This window comes from Bos mutus, chromosome 9 (genome assembly GCF_027580195.1).
Source record: "Bos mutus isolate GX-2022 chromosome 9, NWIPB_WYAK_1.1, whole genome shotgun sequence".
NCBI classification, from domain to species: domain Eukaryota; kingdom Metazoa; phylum Chordata; class Mammalia; order Artiodactyla; family Bovidae; genus Bos; species Bos mutus.
The window spans coordinates 23,201,175-23,214,455 of NC_091625.1; the positions used below are offsets into that span (position 1 = coordinate 23,201,175).

The window sequence follows — 13,281 nt, forward strand, 5'->3', positions numbered from 1 at the left end:
AGACATTATCTTGCCAACAAAGGTTCGTCTAGTCAAGGCTATGGTTTTTCCAGTGGTCATGTATGGATGTGAGAGTTGGACTGTGAAGAAGGCTGAGCACCGAAGAATTGATGCTTTTGAACTGTGGTGTTGGAGAAGACTCTTGAGAGTCCCTTGGACTGCAAGGAGATCCAACCAGTCCATTCTGAAGGAGATCAGCCCTGGGATTTCTTTGGAAGGAATGATGCTAAAGCTGAAACTCCAGTACTTTGGCCACCTCATGCGAAGAGTTGACTCATTGGAAAAGACTCTGATGCTGGGAGGGATTGGGGGCAGGAGGAGAAGGGGACGACAGAGGATGAGATGGCTGGATGGCATGACTGACTCGATGGACGTGAGTCTGAGTGAACTCCAGGAGTTGGTGATGGACAGGGAAGCCTGGTGTGCTGCAATTCATGGGGTCGCAAAGAGTCGGACACAACTGAGTGACTGATCTGATCTGATACAGTGACTAGAACTGAGAATTTAAGCCCCTGAGCCTAAATTATCTGTTTATGAGTCCATCTCTATAAAAGCAATCAACCTATTCCACAGTCCTCGATTTCTTCACTTTATACTGTTAAATGGCAGCACCCACTTACCAGGCAAAACCTTCCTATCCTTAGATAAGGCAATCCATCCATTTTTCACTTCATGTTTGTGTTTGGCCGGCAGGAGGTGGCGTGGGAGTGGGGGAAGGGTACCAAAGATACATTGCTACATCAATTTTTATTAACTTACATTTTTCACCATTTGTATTTAGGTCTTTCATCCATCTGAAGTCTTCCTTTTTACACAGGGTGAGGCAGGGCTCCAGTTTCCATTTTCTCCATGTAGTAGGTCGGCTGTCCCAATCTGGTTACTGAACACCATTCTTTATGTATTGATTTTTGTGCTACTTTTATAACTATTCAGGGCGTCCGTCTGTGAGCTGTTCTATTACACTGTTCTATATGTTTCTCATGACTCTGATGTATATACCTGGATGTTGGAGGCTTAGTGTGAACAAAATAATGCAAAAATAGGGGGACTTCCCTGGTGGTCCAGTGGCTAAGACCGCGCTTCCAATGCAGGTGGTCCGGGTTCCACCCCTGGTCAGGGAGCTAGATCCCACATGCTGCAACTAAAACCACCCACCCACAACGAAAAGACCTTGCATCCCTCAATGAAGATCAAAGATTCTGAGTCCTGCAATCAACTCGGCACAATAAATAAATGATAGAAATAAAAAAGAAATGTAAAAATGTACAACAATATCTCAATTCTTTTCATAATATTCTAGATATATTGTTTCCAATAAAATACATGAACATGAATTCTACCTGTTTCTTCTTTTTATTGGAGAAGGAAATGGCAACCCAGTCCGGTACTCTTGCCTGGAAAATCCCATGAATGGAGAAGCCTGGTAGGCTACAGTCCATGGGGTCACAAAGAGTCGGACACGACTGAGTGACTTCATTTCATTTCTTCTTATAGGACCACAGAAATTACTCATGTGTCCCACTTTCTTTTTTTTAATCAGACAGTACTGTTCTGACTGTACTCTGGCAGATGCAAAACAGATGATGGAGAAAGGTAAACACGGATGCAGAGTTCCCCTCCTTCACTTATGAGCTCTGCGGACATGGCACGTTAAAGTATCTACTTCATATGGGAATGGTGAGGACTTCATTAAATAAGATAAAGGATGCAGACTACATGGTACCTGATCATCCAATGTTTGCTTCATTATCTTTCTCTGAGGATAACGAAGTAGCTCACTGGTAACAGTATACAGCAAACATGTACTAAATGACCACACATGTATTAAATGAATGAAGTTCAAAGTGAAATCAGCTTAGAATATTTTTAAAATTCAAAATTCTCAATCATATGACTGCCAAAACCCAGCACTGTCATTTTTAAGCGTAACAATATTTTGAGAAAAAGACAATTACTTCCTCATTTTATTCATTTGCTTTTTCTAGTGCTTTAATAAATCATTTGCATAGGTAAATACATTTAGTTAGAGCTACAAGACAACATGAAAACTAGACAAGAAATGATGAAAACTAGAAAAGGCATTCCAGATCTTTTCAAAATAACTATATTGAGGCAATTCTTGACTAACCGTTACCTTCAGAAATACCCCTACCCCTTCTACTACAACAATTTGTGTAACTTTCAGTGAAATCATTTATTACTACAGTTTATCCGAACATTTTCTTATACTCCTTGAAAGCCTTACTTCAAAAACAAGAAGTCTCCATATAATTCTGTAAATAAATAGTAAATGTTATTGTACCTGAGCTTAAGAATTTTAGCTTGTCTGCACTGGTTTATTAATTTCTAAAGTAAAACCTGAAATTAACGTTCATTTCTGGACTGTAACTACTGATAGTCATTAGAATATTTTAATATCTGATGTAAAGAAGGTTTCTGATATTAGGGAAGAGGTGACAAAATTTTCTTCAAACTCAGAGGAAGGTGAGTTTGCTGTAACACAACGAGCTCTTAATTACCTGAGCTACTACTCAAGGGGACGCTTGGGCAGGTTACTCAGTTGGGAACCCTGCTTGCCTTGACTCTGGAGATGTGTGTCTGAAGACGTTGACCCCACAGGCAGCCCTTTTTCAAGATGCCCCCACTCTCTCTGCTCTGCCCACTTCTCAGGCTGTGTTCAGCTGAAGCCACCAACCTCAGGACAGGGCCATGGTCTGCGAGGGCCCAGCAGCAACGTGCAGGGCTGAAGGACGGGGCATTGGAACCTCAGGACAGGGCCATGGTCTGCGAGGGCCCAGCAGCAATGTGCAGGGCTGAAGGACGGGGCATTGGTCGGGGAGAAAGAAAGGTGTTTTACGAAGGGATTTCCGATGGAGGACCACGGTGTTAAGGAGATGGAATAATGTCGAAAGAATATTAAAATCTAAGGCTGCACGAGGCATTGTAAACAGCAATGATCTTTCTTAGAAACGTTAGAATTCTGTTGCATCAAAAGAGCACATATAATCCAGGATTGGCATAAAAATACCTGAGGAGTTATTTTTCTCTAGGCAACAAAGTGTTGTTTCTGTTTTTAGCGAAAGTTCGTCCATGCCTAAATTGATTTTAATCTTTTAAGTCGATTTTTAATAAAGTGAGCAACAAAAGAATTATGGATTTTAATACTGATCATATCAATTTATTACTAATTTTGGACTTCCCCTTAGTTCCCTATATAAAAATGATGGGTTTCTCAGTGGTAGTTACAATAGCTTTTAAAGATAATTAAGATGAAAACCATAAATAACCAGAAAGTAAATGAAGCAAATTGTTCAATGAGATAATCACACTAAAGTATATTAATATTCTTCTGTAAATTTTTAGGTTATTAAAGTAAAATTATCATAATCTAGCATATTATGAATCGTTATAAAAGATTTCAATCTTTGAAAATCATGAAAGACTTCAAGACCTCATTAATGGAGTTAGAAATGTCAGCTATTATGCTACTAGTCAAGTTTGGTCTGTATTTTCTGGGCCTCTTTAGGCCAAGGATAACAATCAGGTAGAATCTGGTCATAGTCAGTGCTATACATCTGAGAGCGGACAAATGCTTCCTTGTTTGGGGGTTCAGGATAAACTGTGGCTGTCTTTTCTTGGTATGCATCTTTCACAATCTAGAAATAAAAAAAGAATATTAGTTATTTTAATGAATAGAGGTGATGATGAGCACATCAGAAACTTTTCATCTGATTTCATTAACAGATGAATGGATAAAGACACAGTAAATAAACACAATGGAATACTAACCAGCTATTAAAAAAAGGACAAAATAATGCCATTTGCCACAACATGGATGCAACTAGAGATTATCATACTACATGAAATAAGTCAGAAAAAGACATATGCCATATGATACCAATTATATGTAGAATCTAAAACCTGACATAAATGAAGCTATCTATGAAAGAGAAACAGACTCACGGGCACAAAGAACAGACTTGTGGTCGCCAAGGGGAGGACTGAAGTAGGGGATTGAGGTTAGCAGGTGTCAGGTATTATCAGTATACACAGGATAGAAAAACAGCAAGGTCCTACTGCAGAGCACAGGGAATTATATTGAATATGATAACCATAACAGAAAAGAATATAAAAAAGAAAGTGTGTGTATGTGTGTGTGTATATATAAAACTGCATTGCTTTGCTGTACAGCAGAAATTAATACAACAGTGTAAATCAACTATACCTCCATAAAAAAAGAAATTTTATATCCATTTCAAAAGATTAAAATAATTTACATCTTGCCTATTCCCAAAAACTTCAATGTATTATAATAAGAACACATGATCACAAAGATATAAAGTGAAAAGGCAATCATGTAACAAGAGGAGACTATGATGTCAGCAACAAAGGAAAGTGTGGCTGCCAGAGATTTACTCATGGGTGAGCCTACCAGAATTTCTCAGATGAGTCAGTCTTAAAAGCCTTGAAATGACCTGATAGTTAACTTGAACTCAATACCTTAAACAGAGTTTGAACTCAGATATCCTGCACTTTGAGCAATCTCGATTTTGAGCCTCCTACAGAATCTCTTTATTCATCCCACAGTTAAGGCGACGCTCACCCTAATCTGTGGGGCTCTGGGGGCAGTCTCCGCGCCCCCTGCCTGACTGGTGTCACAGAACCTTGTCTCCACACCTTTCTGTCACAGTCCCCATTCTAGTCCCCGGCCAGGGTGATCCTCAGCACTTTCTCCTTTCATAGTTGTCGCCTGACATGTCACACTTTTCCTAACTTTATTTGGCCCCACATGGTTACACATGATGCTTTTATTCTTTAAAACTCAAAAACAAACACACAAAACACTTCCTCTCAAGTCAATTTCAAACCTTGCCTTCCCATCATGTATCAATTTGATTCTCCTCACTTTGCTGAGAAAATTCCAACTAATCAGAGAAAACTCTCAATTTCTCATCATCTCAAACTATCTCCTCCATGTCTTGACATTTTCTCCTCCCCTGTGTTGAGAAAAACGGATTCCACTGTCAAAATTAGTCACTCCCCATGTGCTCTTTAATTCACTCCAGTTTTTTAAGAATGCAATCCTTAAAGAGCTGTTTGTATGACAGACTTATTTGAATAAGTGTGATTTTGAAGAATATTAGAATGATTATCTCTTCTCAATGTAAAATTATGCATTTCTGAAAAATTAAAGTTATAAAGACTGTGCTATATTATGGATAAACGCTTATAAAAAATAGGAATCAAAGTATGTGAATACATGCTTATACCTTATTATAATGATGTTAGAAAAGAAAGCAACCCAATGAAAAAAGACTGCAACCAAACACACCAAAATAAAGGATGACAATACTTGCATTAGAAAAGTAGAATATCAGGTATTTTCCACTTTCCAGAGTGCCTATGAGATGGTATTACTATGTTTTAACAGATATTCTTGAGTTACAATTCACTGACAACAAAATTCAACCATTTCAAGCATACAATCCAATTACCTCTGTAAATTCAGAGTGTTAGGCAACTGTTACTACATCCAGTTTCAGAACATTTCCATCACCCCAAAAAGTTCCCCTGTGCCTCTTTTGCAATGGCTGTATCACTTTTATAATAAAATGTTCTGTTTCATTCCTGACCCAGACTCTGTGCAAATCCATTCCTCCTTCTGCTTCCAGGACACACTGTATTCACAATGCTCTCATCAGTGAAATATTCACTCTCTCCTCCTTGTCAATGCCAGACTCTCTGGAGAGTGGCTTATATATTGTTGCTTTCCTAATTCTCCCCGACTTCCCAACTTCTTGCGGGACTGTGACCGTGTTTGTAAGTTTCTGAAAGCCTCCTAAGCACTAAATAAATGTCTTCCTCTGTTCTTATCACTGGGATTTGGTTCCATCACTCATAACTTCCACCCCCATCCTGAAACGGTGTCTTCTCTAATTTCTGAGAAGCAGCTCAGTTCTGAGCCTCTTCTTTTTACTGGTGCCCTTTTTAACTGGTTTCTTTCTTCTCTCTCTGGTTTTCTTTCATTTCCACTTGCTCTCTTGGTGACCTCAACTACCTTGAGAGCTTCCCCTGCTACCACATATAAATGATCCCCCATCTTTACATCCAGCCTCTCTTTAAGTTTCAGTCATCACCATCTACTTGTTAGAATCGTACATCTGAATGCACCATGGATACCGCAACCTTCAGTCTACTACACCACCTTCCTCTCTGAAGCTGATTCTTTGTCCTCGTTTCCCAACTTCTGTTTATGCACTCAGCTTTTTTTTTTTCCCTTTATAGGTGTGATATCTGAGTGCTGTCCTTCATTGTCTTATTTTCTCCTCCAATCATATGCTACTTCTTTTCATTGAAATCTTAAAAGGGAACTTAAAATGACAATGTGCTGTTTGGTGTGTTAATAATTCAAACTATTGAGAGTTTAAAATTAGTAGATACAAATTAGGAGAAATTAGGAGCATGTTAATTTGGGCTTCCTTGATGGCTCAGACAGTAAAGAATCTGCCTGCAACACAGGAGACCCAGGTTCGATCCCTGGGTTGGGAAATCCCCTGGAGAAGGGAATAGCTACCCACTCCAGTCTTCTTGCCTGGAGAAATGTCGGAGTCCTTTGTACTCTCCTACTGTCCTTCATCATCTTACTTTCTCCTCTGATCATATGCTACTCCTTTTCATTGAAATCTTCAAAAGGAACTTAACATGACAATGTGATGTCCCATGCACTAATAATCCAAACTATTAGGGGTTTAAAACTAGTAGAGACGAATTGGGACAAACCATGAGGATACTCTTCCATGAACAGATAACCAAGCAGAATTATTTAAAGGTTTTTTGTTTGTTTGTTTTGATTACTTGGTTTTTGAAGCACTTACTTTCAATCAACAAGATAAATAATGACGTATGAATCCTAAGCAGGACTGTTTTGATAAATTTGTTAATAAATTTTTACTTTCAGCCAGGAGCAATTCTGCCTCCAAGTGGACATTTGGCAATGTCCGGAGACATCTTCAGTTGTCACACCTGTTGCAGAGGCTACTGGCGTCTGGTGAATAAGGACCAGGGATGCCGCTAAACCATCTATAATCCCTGAGTAGCCCCCACAACAAAGAGTTACCCAGTGCACAGAGAGTCATGTGCACAGGCCTGAGGTTGAGAAATTCCATTTTCAACATGTGACTACTCCTGTGGGCTGAACTATGCTACCCCAAAATGTGATGCCTTAACCTCCAGTACCTCAGAGTGGGACTGCATTTGGAGACAAGGTCTTTGGAGAGATAATTAAGTTAAAATGAGACTGTTTGGGTGAGCCCTAACCCAAGCTGACTGGTGTTCTTGTAAAAACGGAAAATACGGACACACAGAGAGCCCCCAAGGATAGGCACACACAGAAGAAAGGCCACAAGAGGACCCAGTGAGACGGTGGTCATCAACAAACCAAGGAGAGGCCTCCAAAGAAACTGGACCTGCCAACCCCTTTCATCTTAGATTTCCGGCCTCCAGATCTGTGAGAAAGTTAATTTCTGTTGTGTAAGTCACCCAGCTGGTGGCAGTTTACTATGGCAGCCCTAGCAGATGAATACAACCACCCTACAAAAAAGTCCATTTCTCTCTCATCTTAGTTACAGAAAATTATGGTTCTTCTTGACTATCTCCTTGAAGAGTTCATCTGCCACCTCAACAGCTTTGAGTTCTCTGTTCTCACTGTTTTGCTTCCTGCCCAATTTAATCAACTGTGATTTTTAAGATGTCGCATATCACAGAGACTTGGGTGGTTAAAGGCCTAAACGTCACTCTATCATACTTGCAATATTGTGGTGACTATCACAGTGTTATATGAAAAATACCAAACAATAAAGGGTGAAGTTGGGGAAGCTTAGCTGAAATGAAAGCCTGATGAATTACTTCAATTCTGGGAGAGAAAAAGAAGGGTAGGGGAATCAAAGATTCAACCCATGCCGAAGGATCAAATACACTTTCTACGCTCTGTCAGGGCACCATGCCTCGTTTCTCTGACTTCTGACATAAGAAGTGGACACAGACGTCTCAAGGAAGTACATTTTTACTACCGTTTCACTGTCTAAATATGCACACTTAGCCATAGAAGGAAGGAAAAACAATGAGACTTGAACCACAGTGGTTTTACCTTTTCTGCAATTTTCAGAGAAACATCTCTAATGGTGTCCAAAGGAGGATAAAGCCGGCCCTCCTCCAAGTGTTTATCTGATACTTGCTGAGCTATGACCTTAAAAAAAAAATAAAGACAAAAAAAAATACTTCATATCATACAACGTGGTAGTTGTGAGGAAAATGGTGAATATCATTATAGATAAAAGCAGATCACATGAATGTCATGGGCACTTGCATCTCTCCCTCTCTCAATGGAAATGGAGCTCAGAGAGGCTTAGAGACTGGTGTGTGTATGCGAGTGTTTTTGGAGACTGGGGGGAGAAGATAATTAGCGAAAAAGATGGTGATAAGCATCTGGGTTTCCTCTTAACTCAGTTCCTCTTCTACTGCACCGTGAAATGCTGGCAGCTTTCTGACCCGATGCACTAGAGCACCGGGGGCAGAGGAGTAAGAAATTCAGAGGACAATGAGAGAAGTGATAGGAAAGGGCCTGGAAGCAGAGGGGGGAGAGGTCGGTCATGCCTGACTCCCAGCTCACATACTCTTATATGGGAGGCAGACAGGAGACTGAGAAAGCTATTTCTGAGTCACACTGCAGAGCAGGATATTAATGTTACACAGATTTTGGATCATGTGAACCATCTAATCAGCTTCAGCGTGGGCTGTCCCCACACACTCCCTGTTTCTAAAGGAAACAGTGTAGACATAAAAATGTGCTACAAGGGTAGATATTTTACGTTAAATGTTCTTATCACACAGACACATACACACACACACATAATAAAGAGGGTGGGAAAAACTTCTGGAGGTAATATATTTGTTTATTGTATGGATTGTGGTGATGGCTTCAAAGGTGTATATTTATCTCTAAACTCAATTTGAAAGATTTGTGGCTTTTTGTCAATCATACCTCAATGAAATAGCTTACAAATGAGACAAAGTGACATCATGAGCTTCTTGATGTGATGTACCGAGAAGGATATGATTATTGGGCCAACTAAACCAAACCCTATAACCACATAACTTGAATTAAATCATGAGGAACACTGCGAAAAACAACTAGCCTGTGCTCTTCAAAATGCCATTGCCAGAAAAGACAGAGAGGCTGAGACGTTCCTGCATATGAAAAGAGCACTCTGCAAGTTATAAAGGTCTTTTATAAATAACTGACAAAATTTGAATTTGGCTTATACATTAGATAGCATTGCTGCTGCTGCTGCTAAGTCGCTTCAGTCGTGTCCGACTCTGTGCGACCCCATAGATGGCAGCCCACCAAGATCCCCCGTCCCTGGGATTTTCCAGGCAAGAGTACTGGAGTGGGTTGCCATTTCCTTCTCCAATGCATGAAAGTGAAAAGTGAAAGTGAAGTCGCTTAGTCGTGTCCAACTCCTAGCGACCCCATGGACTGCAGTCCACCAGGCTCCTCCGTCCATGGGATTTCCCAGGCAAGAGTACTGGAGTGGGGTGCACTATATGAATATTAAAATTAGCTGGGTTTTCAGTTATCCAGTGACGTACATGAATCACCGTCTCCTCCAGGTGCTGTTGTCAGGGGGATCCCCTCTACAGTCATCTGGGCAGACATTAGAGAGGGTGGGGAAGGTGATTTAGGAGGAGGGGTGTGAGGGCAGGAGGACCAAGTCTGCCTCCCAGATGTGAACCGGAGACAGGAGACTGTTTCAGGCTGCTGTACAGACTACTTGGGAGTCTGTATTGCTGACCCTGAACACTCTAAGTCCAAGAGACTGTCCAGAGGACCAAGAAAGCCAAAAATCTCTTTGTGATATAAAAATCTGCAGCAATAGTCTTTGGGATTGGTGCCAATCCGTGGGATTTCTAGTTCCATAAGAGAGCCAACTAGCATTTTGACAATAATCCTAACAGTTACTAGATATGTGGTGGCCAAACAAAACATTCACCGAGATCTCTTACATGCTACTTTTGTTAACTACAAAATAGAGACAAGAGCATTCTTCTTTTTGTGCATTCTAGAGGCTGCAGAAAATTCTTAAAGAGATGAGAACACCAGACTACCTCACCTGCCTCCTGAGAAACCTATATGCAGGTCAAGAAGCAACAGTTAGAACCGGACATGGAACAACAGACAGGTTCAAAACTGGGAAAGGAGTATGTCAAGGCTGTATATTGTCACCCTGCTTATTTGACTTATATGCAGAGTGCATCATGAGAAATGCCAGGCTGGATGAATCACAAGCTGGAATCAAGATTGCGGGAGAAATATCAACAACCTCACATATGCAGATGATACCACTCTAATGGCAGAAAGCGAAGAAGAACTAAAAAGCATCTCGATAAGAGTGAAAGAGGACAGTGAAAGAGCTGGCTTAAAACTCAACATTCAGAAAGACAAGGTCATGGCATCTGCTCCCATCACTTCATGGCGAAAAAACTGAAACAGTGACAGACTTTATTTTCCTGGGTTCCAAAATCACTGCAGGCAGTGACTACAGCCATGAAATTAAAAGACACTTGCTCCTTGGAAGAAAATCTGTGACAAACCTAGACAGTGCATTCAAAAGCAGAGACTTTACAGACAAAGAGCCATTTAGTCAAAGCTATAGTTTTTCCAGTAGTCATTTACGGACGTGAGGGTTGGACCACAAGGAAGGCTGAGCACCAAAGAACTGATAATTTTGAACCATGGTGCTGGAGAAGACTCTTGAGAATCCCTTTGACAGCAAGTGAATCAAAACAGTCAATCCTAAAGGAAATCAACCCTGAATATTCATTGGAAGGACTGATGCTGAAGCTGAAGCTCCAATTCTTTGGCCACCTGATGCGAAGAACCAACTCACTGGAAAAGACCCTGATGCTGGGAAAGATTGAAGGCGGGAGGAGAAGGAGACGGCAGAGGATGAGATGGTTGGATGGCATCATCAACTCAATGGACATGAGTTTGAGTAAGCTTCGGGAGATAGTGAAGGACAGGGAAGCCTGGTGTGCTGTAGTCCAAGGGGTCCCAGAGAGTCAGAGAAGACTTAGCCACTGAACAAGAGGCGTGTCTGTAGTATTGTATTCTCACTGATAAATACCAGTGACTAGTTTTATTTAATTGAATAAGTATTTAGTAAGTTTCTGCTATGTGTTTTAGCATGGTGTTAGGTGCTACTGGTCTTCTGAAAGATGTATATGGGAGACCTTCTGTTTTTACAGAATATCACATATGATTTAGTTATAAGGCAAGACTTGACTGTTTGATATGTGAAACACTTGAAAGCATAATACAACGAGGAATCAAATGAAATATCAAAGAGTTTGCTAAAAATAGTCATGGCTAAGGAGAAAGATGAAAATAATTCAGAGCAGTCACAGAAAAGAGCCAAGGATAAGGCAGGACTTAAGCCATGATCTGAAGATAGGCTTAGACCAGTGGAGAAGGAATCATTTCAGGTCAAGGCGATACACAGGGCAGTCCCATGGCTGTTCCTAGGCGTGGTATATTTCAAGGCTTTGGGATTAGGGAGGATGAAAAGAAGGGCAGTCTTCCAAGCTTTGGAGCCTGCTTACAAAGTGGGTGTCACAAAGAGAAATGCGGATATTGAGGGTGAGGGAAGACGAAAGATGTTTTTTTCACATCTTTATTTAAAGAAACAGCAGGGCATTTTGGTGGAAATACCCATTGGGTCACAGGAGATGTGGTAAAAGATAAGAACAGAGATACACATATTTGGTCCCTTTCAGAATGACGACAATGGAAACGAGAGAAAGAGTGAGATCTCTGAAAGCAGAAATTAAAAGAGAAAAATGAGAACAAAAGATAATGAATTTTGGGAAGAAGCTTAGTCAATAGGTAACAACTAGAGGGCACAGGGAATGCTCTGTGGTGACCTGAAAGGGATGGAAATCCCAAAAAGAGAGGATCCATGTATGCATGTGGCTGATTCACTTTGCTGTACAGCAGAAACTAATACAACACTGTAAAGCAACTGTACGCTAATGAAAATTTTTTAAAGGGACTTGAAAGGGACACAAAGAAACCACTGATGTGGCATAAGAAACAGAAATATTATGTGATGCCTAAGAAGAAAGTGATGAAAAGGCCAAAAGATTCAGCCCGAGAGACCATCAGCTAGAAATCTGTCACTAGAGGGTGCTGGAGTTATTTAGGAAAGAAATCACTGGCAGCCGTAAAAGATCATCTTTCTTCTTCTGATGTGGCTGCTATAAAAGACAATGACTACATTTTCCTTAATGTAAGAACAACTTTGAAAGCTCCCAGTAGGTAGGCATCTACTTACGTTTAACACGACTTTTTGAGTCAGAGAAGCTCTGAAACCCTAGCCATCGTGCAGTGAGGACAAAGAGACCGAGCAGGAGGGCTGACAGACAGATGTTCTCATGGAATGACATGTGCGAAACCCTGGGGTTGTGCTCCTTGAGATCACGCCAGTAACATACACATCTTTCACGGTGGGGAGAAAAGCCTGTATATGTGATGAAATCACGTGAATGTTAATCAGTCTGGATGTGGTTCGGGTCAGTTAGCACGTTGTGCAGTGGGTTAATTTTAAGAGAAGAAACTCATTTAAATTTCTCCCCATGAATTGCATCCACCTCAAAAGTATCAACCAGATGAATACTCTGATGATCACAAGCTCATGATTTCACAAATGAAGGTCCAACCACTGTGTCATCCTCCTGAAGCTTGGGAGGGAAGGGAAACTGATGGGAGCCTGAGGTTCCCATTAGCTCTTGTGCTAGGAGTAATAAATTCCTCTATCTGACCTAGGAGTTCTGTGTCCTTTGCCAGCATCTGTGAATCTGAGGCAGGCTGACTTGCTAGCCTGCAAGTCAGGTTGAATTTTTGGCTTCCCTGGTAGCTCAGTGGTAAAGAATCAACCGGCCAATGCAGGAGACGCAGGTTTGATCCCTGAGTCAGGAAGATCCCTTGGAGAAGGAAACGGCAACCCACTCCAATATTCTTGCCTGGGAAATCCCATGCACAGAGGAGCCTGGCAGGCTACAGTCCATGGGGCTGCAAAAGAGTCAGACATGACTTAGCAACTAAATAGCAAAGGTGAAATTTCAGATCCTTCAGAGTGCCAAACAGTAGTGTAATGCAGCGTCCTTACTGGGTCTGCTGTGTGTTCTGTGAATCTTTCCTGGAGGCCCACAGAAGAGCCTGCTTCT

General features: G+C 41.0%; 1 protein-coding gene across 2 annotated transcripts in view; it reads right to left on the reverse strand.

Moving 5' to 3' along the window:
• Nucleotides 1–2,645: 2,645 nt before the first annotated feature.
• Nucleotides 2,646–13,281, reverse strand: part of ME1 (malic enzyme 1) — a 220,232-nt gene continuing 209,596 nt past the window's right edge. Inside the window, exons 13-15 of one of the 2 annotated variants that reach the window (XR_011465320.1) lie at nt 8,147–8,245; nt 2,766–3,656; nt 2,646–2,695 (exon numbers count right to left, since the gene is read on the reverse strand). Coding sequence is in view for 1 of the 2 variants with exons in the window: in XM_070376265.1 (XP_070232366.1) it covers nt 3,489–3,656; nt 8,147–8,245 (267 nt within the window). In the remaining variant the exon portion in view is untranslated. Of the gene's footprint in view, nt 3,657–8,146; nt 8,246–13,281 lie in introns of both variants that reach the window. The other variant, XM_070376265.1, reaches the window with a different exon arrangement.